Genomic DNA, 22,832 nt, shown 5'->3' on the forward strand with positions numbered 1-22,832 from the left:
ATTAATGATATTTACTAGGGTTGGTAAATGTAGGTGAAATCTTAAATTTTATTATTTTTTATTTCACGGAAGTAAGGGAAAAGCAACACGTATTGTAAAAGATATTTTTGTGTTGTTCAATATAAAAAGAATGCAAGAGCAGAGACGCTTAGTGTAGAGAGTATCAGCAAGAAGAGTTCTTTCTTCTCTGCAATGCATAGTAGTGCTGAAGATATAATTTTCGGAGTTAGTGGAATCAGATTCTGGAACTGAAGTTCCTGTTGTAAATCCCTCTGAGTTGAGGAAGACAAATTCTGTAACAGTTTTTTATTATTATTTTATATGATTAAGATCCTGTAGAAAACCAGAGCGTTGTTCTCTGTGCAAATTTCTTTTTTGTGTTTGAAATAAACAGAAATTTCCATCATTAACTTTATCCCCCGAAAACCCTAATTCCTCTCACCTTTAATCCTCTCACTTAAATCTTTTAATAGAGCCCACTCTAGTATAGTCGGGATTTCTCGACTCTTGCTAAGTTAGTCCGTATTTATCATCACCAAACTGCATTTCATCTTTATTCCTTTTAGTTAAATCTTTGGATAGACTCCACTCTGGTAGGGTCTGACGGTTGTTGCTGTTAAAGTTTTTAAGTTGTTCAGATTACTTTAACGAATTACCCATTTGTAATTTGTAATAATTTTTAAAAAATAAAACATTTCGGAAAAATCTCCCTGAGATGATAAAACATTGCAGAAATCAATGGAGTTACTGAATCTGTTTCAGAGATAATAAATCATTTCAGAGATCGATGGAGTTACCTGATATTGAAATATATGAGTTCAGTGAGCCGCCAGTCACTTCAATGTGCCAACAGTGTCGAATCACACGTCACAATCTTATCGAATTTTCCACCATATCGAATTGCACCAAACTATTAGCTTCGAATACAATTTTCGTGCATGTTCTCCTCAAATATTAGCGTTCGAATATAATTTTCGTACTTCGGCCGAACTAGCGTTCGAATATAATTTTCGTATTTTGTCTCCCATTCGGGAGAATTTAACAAGACGTTTCATTATTTATTTGATGGCATCGTAACTGCATCGCAGAGATCAGTGGGCTGGTGATCACGAGTGAAGAAGTTGCATTTAGCGGTCCAGGTAACTTTCTATTTATTTGTTTTCACTGGTAGTAGCTTCTAGTTAATTGCAGTGGATCTATTCTTGTTGATAGTTAGAAGAAGAGATCCGTGAAAAGTTAGATTTGGTGAGATCAGGAGGAGGAGGAGGACCTGAGAAGCAAAAGAAAGCATGGCAGGCGTTGTTTCTAACACGCTTATTGATAAACTGACGGCCATGCTCGCAGACAAGGTGATGCAAGAGGTGTCGTTGGCTGTCAATTTCAAAGCGGATTTTCAGTCCATATGTGACGAGCTTGTTGCCATTAAATCCCTGTTGAACGACGCCAAGGACAAGAGGAACTCTGATTCAGTCACCAACTGGCTGCAAAAACTTCAGGATTTTCTCATCGATGCTGTGGAGACCGTGGAGAAATACGAGGAGGAAGCGGGTGAAAGGAACGCATTATTTTTCTTCCGTGATCCACGTTTCAACAATAGGATGGCCCGTAAGATTAAGAAGTTAAAAGAGAGAATCAGCGACATACATGCAACTGGCGAGAAATATATCAGATATCTTGCGTCCGTTATGGATGTGAATGCTTGTCTTAATGACGGTGCATTTTTAAAAGAGTTGAGGAAAAAATCGAGCCCAGTTCCTCTTGATTATCCAATTGTGGGCATGGAAAAGAACATCGATATCATCACACAAAAGGTAATGCAGGCAGACGAAGATGAAGAGGGCCCACGAGTCATTGCCGTTGTAGGCATGGCAGGGATAGGCAAAACTCTTCTGGTCCAACATGTCTTCCAAAATATTTTGAAAATACAAGAACAAAAGGGCGCAGAGAAACGTTTTGACCATCTGGTTTGGATCCCAGTAACGCAGATGTTTGACATTAAAAAGCTGCTCCTCGAGATGGATAGACAGATAGAAGATGATCCCGACAGCAAGCTGACGGAGCTAAGCACGGAGGGGCTTAGATACCGACTTCATAGAAATCTACAAGGGAAATGTTGTCTATTTGTTCTGGATGACGTGTGGCAAAAAGATATCTTGGAACAGATTGGCTTGGCCCTTGGCACAAGCGGGGAAAATCGTAATAAAAAAAATAAGATTGTGGTGACCACATGTGATAAGGGAGTTTCAGATGCCATGGGGGCTTATTATACCCACCGGATGAAGTATTTATCTGAAGAAAACAGCCTTGAGTTGTTCTGTGTTCACGCTTTCCGGACCAAGGAGGGCATGGACAGAAAACTTCCGAGCCAGCTGCAAGGTGTCGATACCAAACGTATTCTAGAGAAATGTTCGAGGCTACCTTTGGCCATCAAGGCAATAGGAAAGTCCATGGCTCCGGTAAAGAAGTATCGGTATACCTGGGAAGCGCAGTTATCTCATCTAGATGAAGCAGGCATCATAAACCGGCAGATTATGCCCACTCTGAGGTTAAGTTACCAGGGTTTGCCTGATAATCTAAAGCCTTGTTTTCTTTATTTTGCATCATTTCCTCCAAATACTCCAATAAGATCTGAATATCTAGTCTATCCATGGATTGCTCAAGAATTTGTTTCTGTAACTTCTTCTGGAGTTGATGCATACGATGTAGCATCCTCTTACATAGAAGAACTGGTTAATCAGTGCATGATACAAAAATCACCGGTCCGTTGGGATGGGCGGGTAAGGTATGAAATGGAAGATTTGATGCACCGCTTAGCTCTTTCCGAGTCTCATGAGGAAGCTAAATGCTTGTTAATGCCTGCAAAAGAGTTGGTAGAATTACCTCCATTGGAAGAGTACCGGGGCGCACATAGGATTTCATTGACGCAGAACAAAATATCGGGCACAATCAACGAGGAAATGGCCATCCAATGTCCAAGGCTCCGCTTTTTATTGCTGCGGAAGAATGTGTTGGGTATTTTTCAATGGGAAAATACCAAAACCAAACAAACATTAACACCACACAGAGACAATGCTCTGTTTCCTTTGCTCCATAGGATCTTTTGTGCACAGGGAAGCTTTTTTTTTTTAAATGACTGAAGAAGAGAGTATTACACAGCCATAAAAATCCTTGTATTCATTAAAATATAAAATGCCTGAAACAACATTCATCCTCTTTTACTCAGAGGGATTTACCAAAAATACATTCAGCCAACTCTGATACATATTCATCCTCTTTGCTAAGAGGGATTCACCAAAATTACTTTCACCCATCAAAAACAAAAACTCTGTCTTTTCTCTCCACTTGAGAATTCACTGTGCTGGGTTTATCGCTGTAAAACCCCTTTTACATTACTGCTGTAAAACTATTTTTTACACTTACTGCTATAAAAATAAATTTACATATGCAGTGAAATTTTACATGATTCACAAAATGAAATCCTTACTCACACCATACGATTTTCATGCTTCCTCCTCGTTTTCTCTATTCGCTGCCTTGAGCTCACACATTACACTGCTGTGCATCTCTCTTAGTTTTTCTTCCGCAGCGAGCTTTACCACCAGTCAACAAAATACATGCTGCTCCCTTGTTCTTCGTGGATAGCACTGCTGTGCATTATCCTCTTTCTCACACTACTTCTACGCACTGCTGTGCAATATTCGCTCCTTACATTATACACTACAATATGCATTCTTTTCATTGTAATGCATATATAAAAAATGGTCAACGCATAAAACAAATAACATAAAAAATACATTTTTGTTCCCATGCTTCCGTGTAAATAAAATTTAAGGTTCTACCAACAACTTACGAACCCATTTAATTCTCAGCATGGCGGTCAATTCATTCACTGACAATTCGGCAGTCAACCAAACTTGTTTTTTTTACTCCACGTAAATATTTAATGTTGCCCGTATGAAGGTTTGGAGCAATCAACGGTGGAGAGCGATGGAAACAATCGGACAGTGGACGGAGATATCGGGAGACAGTTTGCTGCAGAACTTTACCTCCCGAGATATTACGTTGGCTGACGTAGAGGGAGGAACATGCGTCCACGGTTGATTGCATCGGGTTCAAACATATGGAAAATACCTTTGCCGGAAAGTGGTCCGAGAAATTTCAGACGGGTTTGCTGAACGGTTTCGGTCTGCCGTCGTTCGTGCTTGTTGAGTCGGCTGCCCACGTCTGCCTGCACGGTGTCTGCAACTTGCAGTTGGAATTAACATTCCAACACTCCCCTTTAATTTCAACTGCTGGGCATTCAAACATACCCAAACACTTCCTCACATAGAGGGATTCACCAACACTGCTGTTACAAAAATATCTTCCTCACATAGAGGGATTCACCAACTACTGTTACAATAACATCTTCCTCACATAGAGGGATTCACCAATACTGCTTCACATGCAGTTCCACAAGCAATCAAAATAGTCTTCCTCTTAACAGAGGGATTCACCTGACACTGTGCTTAAGAGCACCTTCCTCGTGACAGAGGGATTCACCTGAGACTATGTTGAATAGCACCTTCCTCTTGACAGAGGGATTCACTACACTATGCTGAAAAGCATCTTCCTCTTGACTGAGGGATTCACCATGACACTGTGCTGAAAAGCACCTTCCTCTTTAACAGAGGGATTCACCAAGAACTTCACTTCCTCTCAAGGAGGGATTACTGCCAGACACTGCTTTAGATGCAGTTCCAAAACAACCGAAAATATTACTCTGTTCTCCTCATGAGATTTTACATTGCTGGTGTGTAAAAATCTCATTTACATTTGCTGCTGTAAAAAAATTTCTTTTACATGTGCTGCTGCCCATTACATTTCGTTTCTTCAACAACAACAAAAAATTTCATGCTGCTGCATTTTTCATATTCACATTGCTGTGTGTTTTTACTACATATTCTCCAACAACAAAAACAAGACTTGCATTACCCTTTTCACTACTGTGTAAAAAATTTCATTGTATTCTCAAACACTGGGCATTTACGCTCTGATGCGTTTTACCCTCTTCTCATTTTCCTCTCACTGCTTTGCATTTTCATTGTCAATACAAAACACTTCCATCTGCTGTGTATTACACTCACTTTGTTGTGAGTATATTCTCTAACATTACATAGAAGGAAACTACCTTCCATTGCTATGCATTTCAATGCATGTGCTCCATAACAAAAAAAATTTCCAAACTGTTGTTTTATGTTCTGTCTTCCCACTGCTGTGAGGGTCTTCTTGCTTTGCATACTTTTCTTCTCTGCTTCTATGGCAGATTTAACTTCATATCTTTCCCTTATGAAAAGGTCTTCATCAAAGAACGACTGTTAAAACAGTTCAGCAATTATGATAAAAATTACATGCTCCCCTTAACTTTATGCATCATCTTCTTTCAACAAAGTTTTCTCAAAAGAAACTTAGATCAACTAGGGAGCTCAAGGGGCTTTCAGACTGTATTTCCTTCCTTCTCCATACTTGTGTAACTTTCTTCTTTTGTGTGGGTCTAGCTTGCATAGGAGCCCATCTTAAGTTACAATCATGTGCCATATGCCCAATGTTATGACACTTGAAACATTCTACATTGTTCATGAATAAGAATTCATGATTTCTTCTTGTAAAATTATTTCTTGGAGATTGTCGGAGACTACAACATCTATCTCTATGAAATGCTCTACAGTCTTTTGCCTTATGACCAAAGTTTGAGCAAGCATAACAATAACCAAAAAATGAACTTTGGTACCTGGGAGATGGAGGTTTCCTTGATGTACTTCTGAAGCCTTGCTGCCTTGAGATCCTTTGATGATAACCATTGCATCTTGCCTCTTTGACATCAACTACATTTCTTCTTGGAGCTGATTTTCTACTTGGAGTAGGATTTCTTCTATTGCAGCCTTCATTTTTCTCCTTGCCTTTGCTGGAACTAGGAGCATCACAATCTCTTTCTTGCTTCTTCACATCTCCTTTGCTTAAAGCATTTTCATTCTTGTTTGAGGGTTCACCTACATACCCAAGTCCCGATTTATCAAATGGAGATCTGTGATAGCTGAGCATGTCATCCAAGGCTTGAGAGCTCTTCATGATTTTGTTCATCCCTTCAACCTTTTTCCTGAGGAGAACAATCTCTTCTTCCAATCTTTCACACTCATTATTCTTCTTTGTAAGTTGTTCCTCAGTTTCTTCTTTGCTACGAGTAGCTTCAGCTGCTACTATTTTGAGGGAGATAATATCAGACTTCATTTTGGAGATTTCTGCTTGACTGCTCTCCATTTTCTTTTCAGCTCCTTGTGCCTGCTTCCTGGCTTCTTGTAGTTCAGACTTAAGGGAGGAGACCTCTACCTTGTACTGTCCAATCTCTTCTACAAGCTTGTTCACTCTCTTGTGCCTTTGTTCAAGTTGACTTGACAAGGCGTCTTCCTGCTTCTTTGCTCTATTCCACTGATTTGTCATGGATATGACTTCTTCATGATGTTTCCTCTTGCTTTCATCAAGTTCCTTCTTAAGCTTGACGAGCTCTTCATCCCTTTCTTTTACTTGAAGTTTAATGAGGTCAACATTCTCACATTCAGCTTCTATGATGGGTTCAAAATTTTCTTCTTCACTGACGGTCATGGTCAGTGCTCCCTTTGCATGAAGGTCATGCAGTCTGTCCCAAATATCCTTTGCTGATAAATATTTCCCTAGATTCTTCTTTACAGAATCAGGCAGTCCATCCAAGATTAGTTTTGCTGCTTGTGCATTATACTCCTTGGATTCTTTATCCTTCTTGCTATCATCAATCACTGATTCCCAGACTTCAATCCCTTGAGACTGTAAGACAACCCTCATTTTTATTTCCCACATATCAAAATTTCCATTAAACTTTGAAGCCTCAAATAGAATGCTTTCAAATAGACTGTCTTCTATTTTAGTAGAAGAGGGAGACACATTTTTAGCAGGCTTGGAGGCTTTCTTCTTTGACCTTGCCATTCTTAACTATACTCCAAAATACTTGACTGTGTTTTTAAAATGCTGACTGTTTCTTCAACAATAACTCAAAAACTTGAGAAATACCTGAATCCCTTTGGCTGAAACTTCACACTGCTGGAGAAGCTTTACTGCTGCAACAAGAGTCTTTCCTTCAGCTTCTTTGTCACCTTCAAAGAGCCTGGATTAGCTCTGATACCACTGTTGGGTATTTTTCAATGGGAAAATACCAAAACCAAACAAACATTAACACCACACAGAGACAATGCTCTGTTTCCTTTGCTCCACAGGATCTTTTGTGCACAGGGAAGCTTTTTTTTTTAAAAATGACTGAAGAAGAGAGTATTACACAGCCATAAAAATCCTTGTATTCATTAAAATATAAAATGCCTGAAACAACATTCATCCTCTTTTACTCAGAGGGATTTACCAAAAATACATTCAGCCAACTCTGATACATATTCATCCTCTTTGCTGAGAGGGATTCACCAAAATTACTTTCACCCATCAAAAACAAAAACTCTGTCTTTTCTCTCCACTTGAGAATTCACTGTGCTGGGTTTACTGCTGTAAAACCCCTTTTACATTACTGCTGTAAAACTATTTTTTACACTTACTGCTGTAAAAATAAATTTACATATGCAGTGAAATTTTACATGATTCACAAAATGAAATCCTTACTCACACCATACGATTTTCATGCTTCCTCCTCGTTTTCTCTATTCGTTGCCTCGAGCTCACACATTGCACTGCTGTGCATCTCTCTTAGTTTTTCTTCCGCAGCGAGCTTTACCACCAGTCAACAAAATACATGCTGCTCCCTTGTTCTTCGCGGATAGCACTGCTATGCATTATCCTCTCTCTCACACTACTTCTACGCACTGCTGTGCGATATTCGCTCCTTACATTATACACTACAACATGCATTCTTTTCATTGTAATGCATATATAAAAAATGGTCAACGCATAAAACAAATAACATAAAAAATACATTTTTGTTCCCATGCTTCCGTGTAAATAAAATTTAAGGTTCTAACAACAACTTACGAACCCATTTAATTCTCAGCATGGCGGTCAATTCATTCACTGACAATTCGGCGGTCAACCAAACTTGTTTTTTTTACTCCACGTAAATATTTAATGTTGCCCGTATGCAGGTTTGGAGCAATCAACGGTGGAGAGCGATGGAAACAATCGGACAGTGGACGGAGATATCGGGAGATAGTTTGCTGCAGAACTTTACCTCCCGAGATATTACGTTGGCTGACGTAGAGGGAGGAACACGCGTCCACGGTTGATTGCATCGGGTTCAAACATACGGAAAATACCTTTGCCGGAAAGTGGTCCGAGAAATTTTAGACGGGTTTGCTGAACGGTTTCGGTCTGCCGTCGTTCGTGCTTGCTGAGTCGGCTGCCCACGTCTGCTTGCACGGTGTCTGCAACTTGCAGTTGGAATTAACATTCCAACACTCCCCTTTAATTTCTACTGCTGGGCATTCAAACATACCCAAACACTTCCTCACATAGAGGGATTCACCAACACTGCTGTTACAAAAATATCTTCCTCACATAGAGGGATTCACCAACTACTGTTACAATAACATCTTCCTCACATAGAGGGATTCACCAATACTGCTTCACATGCAGTTCCACAAGCAATCAAAATAGTCTTCCTCTTAACAGAGGGATTCACCTGACACTGTGCTTAAGAGCACCTTCCTCATGACAGAGGGATTCACCTGAGACTATGCTGAATAGCACCTTCCTCTTGACAGAGGGATTCACCACACTATGCTGAAAAGCATCTTCCTCTTGACTGAGGGATTCACCATGACACTGTGCTGAAAAGCACCTTCCTCTTTAACAGAGGGATTCACCAAGAACTTCACTTCCTCTCAAGGAGGGATTACTGCCAGACACTGCTTTAGATGCAGTTCCAAAACAACCGAAAATATTACTCTGTTCTCCTCATGAGATTTTACATTGCTGGTGTGTAAAAATCTCATTTACATTTGCTGCTGTAAAAAAATTTCTTTTACATGTGCTGCTGCCCATTACATTTCGTTTCTTCAACAACAACAAAAAAATTTCATGCTGCTGCATTTTTCATATTCACATTGCTATGTGTTTTTACTACATATTCTCCAACAACAAAAACAAGACTTGCATTACCCTTTTCACTACTGTGTGAAAAATTTCATTGTATTCTCAAACACTGGGCATTTACGCTCTGCTGCATTTTACCCTCTTCTCATTTTCCTCTCACTGCTTTGCATTTTCATTGTCAATACAAAACACTTCCATCTGCTGTGTATTACACTCACTCTGCTGTGAGTATAGTCTCTCACATTACATAGAAGGAAACTACCTTCCATTGCTATGCATTTCAATGCATGTGCTCCATAACAAAAAAAATTTCCAAACTGCTGTTTTATGTTCTGTCTTCCCGCTGCTGTGAGGGTCTTCTTGCTTTGCATACTTTTCTTCTCTGCTTCTATGGCAGATTTAACTTCATATCTTTCCCTTATGAAAAGGTCTTCATCAAAGAACGACTGTTAAAACAGTTCAGCAATTATGATAAAAATTACATGCTCCCCTTAACTGTATGCATCATCTTCTTTCAGCAAAGTTTTCTCAAAAGAAACTTAGATCAACTAGGGAGCTCAAGGGGCTTTCAGACTGTATTTCCTTCCTTCTCCATACTTGTGTAACTTTCTTCTTTTGTGTGGGTCTAGCTTGCATAGGAGCCCATCTTAAGTTACAATCACGTGCCATATGCCCAATGTTATGACACTTGAAACATTCTACATTGTTCATGAATAAGAATTCATGATTTCTTCTTGTAAAATTATTTCTTGGAGATTGTCGGAGACTACAACATCTATCTCTATGAAATGCTCTACAGTCTTTTGCCTTATGACCAAAGTTTGAGCAAGCATAACAATAACCAAAAAATGAACTTTGGTACCTGGGAGATGGAGGTTTCCTTGATGTACTTCTGAAGCCTTGTTGCCTTGAGATCCTTTGATGATAACCATTGCATCTTGCCTCTTTGACATCAACTACATTTCTTCTTGGAGCTGATTTTTTACTTGGAGTAGGATTTCTTCTATTGCAGCCTTCATTTTTCTCCTTGCCTTTGCTGGAACTAGGAGCATCACAATCTCTTTCTTGCTTCTTCACATCTCCTTTGCTTAAAGCATTTTCATTCTTGTTTGAGGGTTCACCTACATACCCAAGTCCTGATTTATCAAATGGAGATCTGTGATAGCTGAGCATGTCATCCAAGGCTTGAGAGCTCTTCATGATTTTTTTCATCCCTTCAACCTTTTTCCTGAGGAGGACAATCTCTTCTTCCAATCTTTCACACTCATTATTCTTCTTTGTAAGTTGTTCCTCAGTCTCTTCTTTGCTACGAGTAGCTTCAGCAACTACTATTTTGAGGGAGATAATATCATACTTCATTTTGGAGATTTCTGCTTGACTGCTCTCCATTTTCTTTTCAGCTCCTTGTGCCTGCTTCCTGGCTTCTTGTAGTTCAGACTTAAGGGAGGAGACCTCTACCTTGTACTGTCCAATCTCTTCTACAAGCTTATTCACTCTTTTGTGCCTTTGTTCAAGTTGACTTGACAAGGCGTCTTCCTGCTTCTTTGCCCTATTCCACTAATTTGTCATGGATATGACTTCTTCATGATGTTTCCTCTTGCTTTCATTCCTTCTTAAGCTTGACGAGCTCTTCATCCCTTTCTTTTACTTGAAGTTTAATGAGGTCAACCTTCTCACATTCAGCTTCTATGATGGGTTCAAAATTTTCTTCTTCACTGATGGTCATGGTCAGTGCTCCCTTTGCATGAAGGTCATGCAGTCTGTCCCAAATATCCTTTGCCAATAAATATTTCCCTAGATTCTTCTTTACATAATCAGGCAGTCCATCCAAGATTAGTTTTGCTGCTTGTGCATTATACTCCTTGGATTCTTTATCCTTCTTGCTATCATCAATCACTGATTCCCAGACTTCAATCCCTTGAGACTGTAAGACAGCCCTCATTTTTATTTCCCACATATCAAAATTTCCATTAAACTTTGAAGCCTCAAATAGAATGCTTTCAAATAGACTGTCTTCTATTTTAGTAGAAGAGGGAGACACATTTTTAGCAGGCTTGGAGGCTTTCTTCTTTGACCTTGCCATTCTTAACTATACTCCAAAATACTTGACTGTGTTTTTAAAATGCTGACTGTTTCTTCAACAATAACTCAAAAACTTGAGAAATACCTGAATCCCTTTGGCTGAAACTTCACACTGCTGGAGAAGCTTTACTGCTGCAACAAGAGTCTTTCCTTCAGCTTCTTTGTCACCTTCAAAGAGCCTGGATTAGCTCTGATACCACTATTGGGTATTTTTCAATGGGAAAATACCAAAACCAAACAAACATTAACACCACACAGAGAAAATGCTCTGTTTCCTTTGCTCCACAGGATCTTTTGTGCACAGGGAAGCTTTTTTTTTTTAAAATGACTGAAGAAGAGAGTATTACACAGCCATAAAAATCCTTGTATTCATTAAAATATAAAATGCCTGAAACAACATTCATCCTCTTTTACTCAGAGGGATTTACCAAAAATACATTCAGCCAACTCTGATACATATTCATCCTCTTTGCTGAGAGGGATTCACCAAAATTACTTTCACCCATCAAAAACAAAAACTCTGTCTTTTCTCTCCACTTGAGAATTCACTGTGCTGGGTTTACTGCTGTAAAACCCCTTTTACATTACTGCTGTAAAACTATTTTTTACACTTACTGCTGTAAAAATAAATTTACATATGCAGTGAAATTTTACATGATTCACAAAATGAAATCCTTACTCACACCATACGATTTTCATGCTTCCTCCTCGTTTTCTCTATTCGCTGCCTCGAGCTCACACATTGCACTGCTGTGCATCTCTCTTAGTTTTTCTTCCGCAGCGAGTTTTACCACCAGTCAACAAAATACATGCTGCTCCCTTGTTCTTCGCGGATAGCACTGTTGTGCATTATCCTCTCTCTCACATTACTTCTACGCACTGCTGTGCGATATTCGCTCCTTACATTATACACTACAACATGCATTCTTTTCATTGTAATGCATATATAAAAAATGGTCAACGCATAAAACAAATAACATAAAAAATACATTTTTGTTCCCATGCTTCTGTGTAAATAAAATTTAAGGTTCTACCAACAACTTATGAACCCATTTAATTCTCAGCATGGCGGTCAATTCATTCACTGACAATTCGGCGGTCAACCAAACTTGTTTTTTTTACTCCACGTAAATATTTAATGTTGCTCGTATGCAGGTTTGGAGCAATCAACGGTGGAGAGCGATGGAAACAATCGGACAGTGGACGGAGATATCGGGAGACAGTTTGCTGCAGAACTTTACCTCCCGAGATATTACGTTGGCTGACGTAGAGGGAGGAACACGCGTCCACGGTTGATTGCATCGGGTTCAAACATACGAAAAATACCTTTGCCGGAAAGTGGTCCGAGAAATTTCAGACGGGTTTGCTGAACGGTTTCGGTCTGCCGTCGTCCGTGCTTGCTGAGTCGGCTGCCCACGTCTGCCTGCACGGTGTCTGCAACTTGCAGTTGGAATTAACATTCCAACACTCCCCTTTAATTTCAACTGCTGGGCATTCAAACATACCCAAACACTTCCTCACATAGAGGGATTCACCAACACTGCTGTTACAAAAATATCTTCCTCACATAGAGGGATTCACCAACTACTGTTACAATAACATCTTCCTCACATAGAGGGATTCACCAATACTGCTTCACATGCAGTTCCACAAGCAATCAAAATAGTCTTCCTCTTAACAAAGGGATTCACCTGACACTGTGCTTAAGAGCACCTTCCTCATGACAGAGGGATTCACCTGAGACTATGCTGAATAGCACCTTCCTCTTGACAGAGGGATTCACCACACTATGCTGAAAAGCATCTTCCTCTTGACTGAGGAATTCACCATGACACTGTGCTGAAAAGCACCTTCCTCTTTAACAGAGGGATTCACCAAGAACTTCACTTCCTCTCAAGGAGGGATTACTGCCAGACACTGCTTTAGATGTAGTTCCAAAACAACTGAAAATATTACTCTGTTCTCCTCATGAGATTTTACATTGCTGGTGTGTAAAAATCTCATTTACATTTGCTGCTGTAAAAAAATTTCTTTTACATGTGCTGCTGCCCATTACATTTCGTTTCTTCAACAACAACAAAAAAATTTCATGCTGCTGCATTTTTCATATTCACATTGCTGTGTGTTTTTACTACATATTCTCCAACAACAAAAACAAGACTTGCATTACCCTTTTCACTACTGTGTGAAAAATTTCATTGTATTCTCAAACACTGGGCATTTACGCTCTGCTGCGTTTTACCCTCTTCTCATTTTCCTCTCACTGCTTTGCATTTTCATTGTCAATACAAAACACTTCCATCTGCTGTGTATTACACTCACTCTGTTGTGAGTATATTCTCTCACATTACATAGAAGGAAACTACCTTCCATTGCTATGCATTTCAATGCATGTGCTCCATAACAAAAAAAAATTCCAAACTGCTGTTTTATGTTCTGTCTTCCCACTGCTGTGAGGGTCTTCTTGCTTTGCATACTTTTCTTCTCTGCTTCTATGGCAGATTTAACTTCATATCTTTCCCTTATGAAAAGGTCTTCATCAAAGAACGACTGTTAAAACAGTTCAGCAATTATGATAAAAATTACATGCTCCCCTTAACTGTATGCATCATCTTCTTTCAGCAAAGTTTTCTCAAAAGAAACTTAGATCAACTAGGGAGCTCAAGGGGCTTTCAGACTGTATTTCCTTCCTTCTCCATACTTGTGTAACTTTCTTCTTTTGTGTGGGTCTAGCTTGCATAGGAGCCCATCTTAAGTTACAATCACGTGCCATATGCCCAATGTTATGACACTTGAAACATTCTACATTGTTCATGAATAAGAATTCATGATTTCTTCTTGTAAAATTATTTCTTGGAGATTGTCGGAGACTACAACATCTATCTCTATGAAATGCTCTACAGTCTTTTGCCTTATGACCAAAGTTTGAGCAAGCATAACAATAACCAAAAAATGAACTTTGGTACCTGGGAGATGGAGGTTTCCTTGATGTACTTCTGAAGCCTTGCTGCCTTGAGATCCCTTGATGATAACCATTGCATCTTGCCTCTTTGACATCAACTACATTTCTTCTTGGAGCTGATTTTCTACTTGGAGTAGGATTTCTTCTATTGCAGCCTTCATTTTTCTCCTTGCCTTTGCTGGAACTAGGAGCATCACAATCTCTTTCTTGCTTCTTCACATCTCCTTTGCTTAAAGCATTTTCATTCTTGTTTGAGGGTTCACCTACATACCCAAGTCCTGATTTATCAAATGGAGATCTGTGATAGCTGAGCATGTCATCCAAGGCTTGAGAGCTCTTCATGATTTTGTTCATCCCTTCAACCTTTTTCCTGAGGAGGACAATCTCTTCTTCCAATCTTTCACACTCATTATTCTTCTTTGTAAGCTGTTCCTCAGTCTCTTCTTTGCTACGAGTAGCTTCAGCTACTACTATTTTGAGGGAGATAATATCATACTTCATTTTGGAGATTTCTGCTTGACTGCTCTCCATTTTCTTTTCAGCTCCTTGTGCCTGCTTCCTGGTTTCTTGTAGTTCAGACTTAAGGGAGGAGACCTCTACCTTGTACTGTCCAATCTCTTCTACAAGCTTGTTCACTCTCTTGTGCCTTTGTTCAAGTTGACTTGACAAGGCGTCTTCCTGCTTCTTTGCCATATTCCACTAATTTGTCATGGATATGACTTCTTCATGATGTTTCCTCTTGCTTTCATCAAGTTCCTTCTTAAGCTTGACGAGCTCTTCATCCCTTTCTTTTACTTGAAGTTTAATGAGGTCAACCTTCTCACATTCAGCTTCTATGATGGGTTCAAAATTTTCTTCTTCACTGATGGTCATGGTCAGTGCTCCCTTTGCATGAAGGTCATGCAGTCTGTCCCAAATATCCTTTGCTGATAAATATTTCCCTAGATTCTTCTTTACAGAATCAGGCAGTCCATCCAAGATTAGTTTTGCTGCTTGTGCATTATACTCCTTGGATTCTTTATCCTTCTTGCTATCATCAATCACTGATTCCCAGACTTCAATCCCTTGAGACTGTAAGACAGCCCTCATTTTTATTTTCCACATATCAAAATTTCCATTAAACTTTGAAGCCTCAAATAGAATGCTTTCAAATAGACTGTCTTCTATTTTAGTAGAAGAGGGAGACACATTTTTAGCAGGCTTGGAGGCTTTCTTCTTTGACCTTGCCATTCTTAACTATACACCAAAATACTTGACTGTGTTTTTAAAATGCTGACTGTTTCTTCAACAATAACTCAAAAACTTGAGAAATACCTGAATCCCTTTGGCTGAAACTTCACACTGCTGGAGAAGCTTTACTGCTGCAACAAGAGTCTTTCCTTCAGCTTCTTTGTCACCTTCAAAGAGCCTGGATTAGCTCTGATACCACTGTTGGGTATTTTTCAATGGGAAAATACCAAAACCAAACAAACATTAACACCACACAGAGAAAATGCTCTGTTTCCTTTGCTCCACAGGATCTTTTGTGCACAGGGAAGCTTTTTTTTTTTAAAGAAGAAGAGAGTATTACACAGCCATAAAAATCCTTGTATTCATTAAAATATAAAATGCCTGAAACAACATTCATCCTCTTTTACTCAGAGGGATTTACCAAAAATACATTCAGCCAACTCTGATACATATTCATCCTCTTTGCTGAGAGGGATTCACCAAAATTACTTTCACCCATCAAAAACAAAAACTCTGTCTTTTCTCTCCACTTGAGAATTCACTGTGCTGGGTTTACTGCTGTAAAACCCCTTTTACATTACTGCTGTAAAACTATTTTTTACACTTACTGCTGTAAAAATAAATTTACATATGCAGTGAAATTTTACATTAGATTCACAAAATGAAATCCTTACTCACACCATACGATTTTCATGCTTCCTCCTCGTTTTCTCTATTCGCTGCCTCGAGCTCACACATTGCACTGCTGTGCATCTCTCTTAGTTTTTCTTCCGCAGCGAGCTTTACCACCAGTCAACAAAATACATGCTGCTCCCTTGTTCTTCGCGGATAGCACTGTTGTGCATTATCCTCTCTCTCACACTACTTCTACGCACTGCTGTGCGATATTCGCTCCTTACATTATACACTACAACATGCATTCTTTTCATTGTAATGCATATATAAAAAATGGTCAACGCATAAAACAAATAACATAAAAAATACATTTTTGTTCCCATGCTTCTGTGTAAATAAAATTTAAGGTTCTACCAACAACTTATGAACCCATTTAATTCTCAGCATGGCGGTCAATTCATTCACTGACAATTCAGCGGTCAACCAAACTTGTTTTTTTTACTCCACGTAAATATTTAATGTTGCCCGTATGCAGGTTTGGAGCAATCAACGGTGGAGAGCGATAGAAACAATCGGACAGTGGACGGAGATATCGGGAGACAGTTTGCTGCAGAACTTTACCTCCCGAGATATTACGTTGGCTGACGTAGAGGGAGGAACACGCGTCCACGGTTGATTGCATCGGGTTCAAACATACGGAAAATACCTTTGCCGGAAAGTGGTCCGAGAAATTTCAGACGGGTTTGCTGAACGGTTTCGGTCTGCCGTCGTTCGTGCTTGCTGAGTCGGCTGCCCACGTCTGCCTGCACGATGTCTGCAACTTGCAGTTGGAATTAACATTCCAACACTCCCCTTTAATTTCAACTGCTGGGCATTCAAACATACCCAAACACTTCCTCACATAGAGGGATTCACCAACACTGCTGTTACAAAAATATCTTCCTCACATAGAGGGATTCACCAACTACTGTTACAATAACATCTTCCTCACATAAAGGGATTCACCAATACTGCTTCACATGCAGTTCCACAAGCAATCAAAATAGTCTTCCTCTTAACAGAGGGATTCACCTGACACGATGCTTAAGAGCACCTTCCTCATGACAGAGGGATTCACCTGAGACTATGCTGAATAGCACCTTCCTCTTGACAGAGGGATTCACCACACTATGCTGAAAAGCATCTTCCTCTTGACTGAGGGATTCACCATGACACTGTGCTGAAAAGCACCTTCCTCTTAACAGAGGGATTCACCAAGAACTTCACTTCCTCTCAAGGAGGGATTACTGCCAGACACTGCTTTAGATGCAGTTCCAAAACAACCGAAAATATTACTCTGTTCTCCTCATGAGATTTTACATTGCTGGTGTGTAAAAATCTCATTTACATTTGCTGCTGTAAAAAAATTTCTTTTACATGTGCTGCTGCCCATTACATTTCGTTTCTTCAACAACAACAACAAAATTTCATGCTGCTGCATTTTTCATATTCACATTGCTGTGTGTTTTTACTACATATTCTCCAACAACAAAAACAAGACTTGCATTACCCTTTTCACTACTGTGTGAAAAATTTCATTGTATTCTCAAACACTGGGCATTTACGCTCTGCTGCGTTTTACCCTCTTCTCATTTTCCTCTCACTGCTTTGCATTTTCATTGTCAATACAAAACACTTCCATCTGCTGTGTATTACACTCACTCTGCTGTGAGTATATTCTCTCACATTAAATAGAAGGAAACTGCCTTCCATTGCTATGCATTTCAATGCATGTGCTCCATAACAAAAAAAATTTCCAAACTGCTGTTTTATGTTCTGTCTTCCCACTGCTGTGAGGGTCTTCTTGCTTTGCATACTTTTCTTCTCTTCTTCTATGGCAGATTTAACTTCATATCTTTCCCTTATGAAAAGGTCTTCATCAAAGAGCGACTGTTAAAACAGTTCAGCGATTATGATAAAAATTACATGCTCCCCTTAACTGTATGCATCATCTTCTTTCAGCAAAGTTTTCTCAAAAGAAACTTAGATCAACTAGGGAGCTCAAGGGGCTTTCAGACTGTATTTCCTTCCTTCTCCATACTTGTGTAACTTTCTTCTTTTGTGTGGGTCTAGCTTGCATAGGAGCCCATCTTAAGTTACAATCACGTGCCATATGCCAATGTTATGACACTTGAAACATTCTACATTGTTCATGAATAAGAATTCATGATTTCTTCTTGTAAAATTATTTCTTGGAGATTGTCGGAGACTACAACATCTATCTCTATGAAATGCTCTACAGTCTTTTGCCTTATGACCAAAGTTTGAGCAAGCATAACAATAACCAAAAAATGAACTTTGGTACCTGGGAGATGGAGGTTTCCTTGATGTACTTCTGAAGCCTTGCTGCCTTGAGATCCTTTGATGATAACCATTGCATCTTGCCTCTTTGACGTCAACTACATTTCTTCTTGGAGCTGATTTTCTACTTGGAGTAGGATTTCTTCTATTGCAGCCTTCATTTTTCTCCTTGCCTTTGCTGGAACTAGGAGCATCACAATCTCTTTCTTGCTTCTTCACATCTCCTTTGCTTAAAGCATTTTCATTCTTGTTTGAGGGTTCACCTACATACCCAAGTCCTGATTTATCAAATGGAGATCTGTGATAGCTGAGCATGTCATCCAAGGCTTGAGAGCTCTTCATGATTTTGTTCATCCCTTTAACCTTTTTCCTGAGGAGGACAATCTCTTCTTCCAATCTTTCACACTCATTATTCTTCTTTGTAAGCTGTTCCTCAGTCTCTTCTTTGCTACGAGTAGCTTCAGCTACTACTATTTTGAGGGAGATAATATCATACTTCATTTTGGAGATTTCTGCTTGACTGCTCTCCATTTTCTTTTCAGCTCCTTGTGCCTACTTCCTGGCTTCTTGTAGTTCAGACTTAAGGGAGGAGACCTCTACCTTGTACTGTCCAATCTCTTCTACAAGCTTGTTCACTCTCTTGTGCCTTTGTTCAAGTTGACTTGACAAGGCGTCTTCTTGCTTCTTTGCCCTATTCCACTGATTTGTCATGGATATGACTTCTTCATGATGTTTCCTCTTGCTTTCATCAAGTTCCTTCTTAAGCTTGACGAGCTCTTCATCCCTTTCTTTTACTTGAAGTTTAATGAGGTCAACCTTCTCACATTCAGCTTCTATGATGGGTTCAAAATTTTCTTCTTCACTGATGGTCATGGTCAGTGCTCCCTTTGCATGAAGGTCATGCAGTGTGTCCCAAATATCCTTTGCTGATAAATATTTCCCTAAATTCTTCTTTACAGAATCAGGCAGTCCATCCAAGATTAGTTTTGCTGCTTGTGCATTATACTCCTTGGATTCTTTATCCTTCTTGCTATCATCAATCACTGGTTCCCAGACTTCAATCCCTTGAGACTGTAAGACAGCCCTCATTTTTATTTCCCACATATCAAAATTTCCATTAAACTTTGAAGCCTCAAATAGAATGCTTTCAAATAGACTGTCTTCTATTTTAGTAGAAGAGGGAGACACATTTTTAGCAGGCTTGGAGGCTTTCTTCTTTGACCTTGCCATTCTTAACTATACTCCAAAATACTTGACTGTGTTTTTAAAATGTTGACTGTTTCTTCAACAATAACTCAAAAACTTGAGAAATACCTGAATCCCTTTGGCTGAAACTTCACACTGCTGGAGAAACTTTACTGCTGCAACAAGAGTCTTTCCTTCAGCTTCTTTGTCACCTTCAAAGAGCTTGGATTAGCTCTGATACCACTATTGGGTATTTTTCAATGGGAAAATACCAAAACCAAACAAACATTAACACCACACAGAGACAATGCTCTGTTTCCTTTGCTCCACAGGATCTTTTGTGCATAGGGAAGCTTTTTTTTTTTAAAATGACTGAAGAAGAGAGTATTACACAGCCATAAAAATCCTTGTATTCATTAAAATATAAAATGCCTGAAACAACATTCATCCTCTTTTACTCAGAGGGATTTACCAAAAATACATTCAGCCAACTCTGATACATATTCATCCTCTTTGCTGAGAGGGATTCACCAAAATTACTTTCACCCATCAAAAACAAAAACTCTGTCTTTTCTCTCCACTTGAGAATTCACTGTGCTGGGTTTACTGCTGTAAAACCCCTTTTACATTACTGCTGTAAAACTATTTTTTACACTTACTGCTGTAAAAATAAATTTACATATGCAGTGAAATTTTACATGATTCACAAAATGAAATCCTTACTCACACCATACGATTTTCATGCTTCCTCCTCGTTTTCTCTATTCGCTGCCTCGAGCTCACACATTGCACTGCTGTGCATCTCTCTTAGTTTTTCTTCCGCAACGAGCTTTACCACCAGTCAACAAAATACATGCTGCTCCCTTGTTCTTCGCGGATAGCACTGTTGTGCATTATCCTCTCTCTCACACTACTTCTACGCACTGCTGTGCGATATTCGCTCCTTACATTATACACTACAACATGCATTCTTTTCATTGTAATGCATATATAAAAAATGGTCAACGCATAAAACAAATAACATAAAAAATACATTTTTGTTCCCATGCTTCCGTGTAAATAAAATTTAAGGTTCTACCAACAACTTACGAACCCATTTAATTCTCAGCATGGCGGTCAATTCATTTACTGACAATTCGGCGGTCAACCAAACTTGTTTTTTTTACTCCACGTAAATATTTAATGTTGCCCGTATGCAGGTTTGGAGCAATCAACGGTGGAGAGCGATGGAAACAATCGGACAGTGGACGGAGATATCGGGAGACAGTTTGCTGCAGAACTTTACCTCCCAAGATATTACGTTGGCTGACGTAGAGGGAGGAACACGCGTCCACGGTTGATTGCATCGGGTTCAAACATACAGAAATACCTTTGCCGGAAAGTGGTCCGAGAAATTTCAGACAGGTTTGCTGAACGGTTTCAGTCTGCCGTCGTTCATGCTTGCTGAGTCGGCTGCCCACGTCTGCCTGCACGGTGTCTGCAACTTGCAGTTGGAATTAACATTCCAACAGAATGAAGGTATCACATCAATTTCCGAATGCTTTTTTAACAGGCTGAGATATCTGGCTGTTTTACATTTAAGTCAAACTGATATAGCCTCATTACCCAAATCTATCGGGGATTTGAAGGGCTTAAAGTTCCTGAATTTGTCCGGCACAAAGATACAAAAGCTTTCGAGATCCCTGAGTGGTCTCCGAAACCTACAGTATCTGGATGTTAGTGAGTGCAAGGATCTACAAAAGTTGCATCCAGGGATAGGCGACCATAGATATATGCTACATATCAACGCGAAGGGGTGCAAAAAGTTGGAGTGGTTGCCTGCAGGGATATCAGAACTCCGCTCTTTAAGGACGTTGAAGTTGGGAGACTTCCAAGTGAAAAGGAAAAACACAGGCAATGCATTTCAATTGACCGATGTCAAAAATTTGACTGGCCTCCAACACTTATCATTAGCATTTAACGAGGAATCAATATCAACAAATTTCCCCGAGCGAAAGATATGGCGGGGGCTGACAAAGATGAGGACTCTCTCCTTGGAATATGTTCCTTCATCTGCATCTGGTCAGTGCTGCAGTATTCCAAAGGGCATGTGTCTGAAATACATGGAAAATCTTGAAATCCTTTGGTTACGTAAATGTAGGCTTCCGCCGCCCCCACCTGAACCTGGTTATTGGATTTCCCAGCTTCGAAACCTCAGGGTGCTGGTATTGGATGGAGATGACAGCATTGGGGCGGATCATTTTAAAGCCCTCCAAAATCTTCCTAACCTGAAAATGCTACGCTTGTCAAACAATGAAAGTTGTGAAGAGATTCCACGGGAGTTGGGACAACCTAATGCGTTTTCTCGACTGAAAAAGCTCGAAATAGAAAATTTCAAGGTTTTGAAATCCTTTCCAACCATAGAAGATAAAGCATTGCCCAAGTTAAATCAGCTGGTGATCAGAAATTGCAACCAACTGAAATCTGCCCCCTTAGGATTAGAGCGACTGGCTAATCTGGAGGAACTAGATATGGACCAACGCTTGCTGGTGGAAGTAGAGAAAGTCGACTCATGGAAAATTTTGGAGCGCAATTATTCAAAAGCAATAGCAACATCAGAACCGGCATCATCTTTACCAGATATAGAAGCGTTGGAATTGGATGATGTGGAATTTGAAGCATTGGAATTTGATGGGGAAGCGGAATCGGAATCTGAAGCGATAACAGAATTGGAATCGGAGCCGGAGCCGGAGCCAGAGCCGGAACTGGAACCCGAGCAACCTCAACCTCAACCTGATGTTGGTCATTCTCATTCTTGGCTGGGAAGTATCTGATTTGTATGTATGTTGTAGTTTAGGCTGATGTTGGTGATTCTCATTCTTGTCTTGGCCGGGAAGTATCTGATTTGTATATGTATGTTGTAGTTTAGGCTCTCTACCTCACTATCGCAGATATGTTGTTGTGATGTAAAATTTTTTATCATTGATATGCTGTGATGTAATTATTGTGATGCAAGTGAAAATAAAATAAAATTTGAATGTATTTATTTTATTGGTATATATTCATTTTAGTTAAATTAGGGTTATTTTGAAAACTTATGGTATTGATTTATGGTATATTTAAAAATAAAAATAATATTAATTTCATGGTATTGATTTTTATATGAAAATTTATGATATTTATGTCAAACATAACTTATTTAAAGACGAAACTAAATTAGGTTAGATTTATTTTAACTCTAGATTTATCTAGTGTTTAGAGATCAAATTTTTTGAGATACAATTTTTTTAAAATGAAAAAAAATTGATCTCCTAATATTTAATAGATTAAAAATTAAAAT

At 39.3% G+C, this 22,832-nt stretch overlaps 1 protein-coding gene across 1 annotated transcript; it reads left to right on the plus strand.

The window, feature by feature from the left end:
- Positions 1-1,289: 1,289 nt before the first annotated feature.
- LOC149257268 (putative disease resistance protein RF9) lies at positions 1,290-22,326 on the plus strand. The gene is made up of 3 exons (XM_089367543.1): positions 1,290-3,012; positions 20,713-20,779; positions 20,877-22,326. The coding sequence occupies exons 1-3, from the start codon at positions 1,290-1,292 to the stop codon at positions 22,324-22,326; spliced, it is 3,240 nt and encodes a 1,079-aa protein (XP_089223669.1).
- Positions 22,327-22,832: the final 506 nt, after the last annotated feature.

The sequence above is a fragment of the Pinus tabuliformis genome, chromosome 6, assembly GCF_031772625.1.
Source record: "Pinus tabuliformis cultivar Carrire ecotype Pingquan chromosome 6, CPIR1, whole genome shotgun sequence".
NCBI lineage: Eukaryota > Viridiplantae > Streptophyta > Pinopsida > Pinales > Pinaceae > Pinus > Pinus tabuliformis.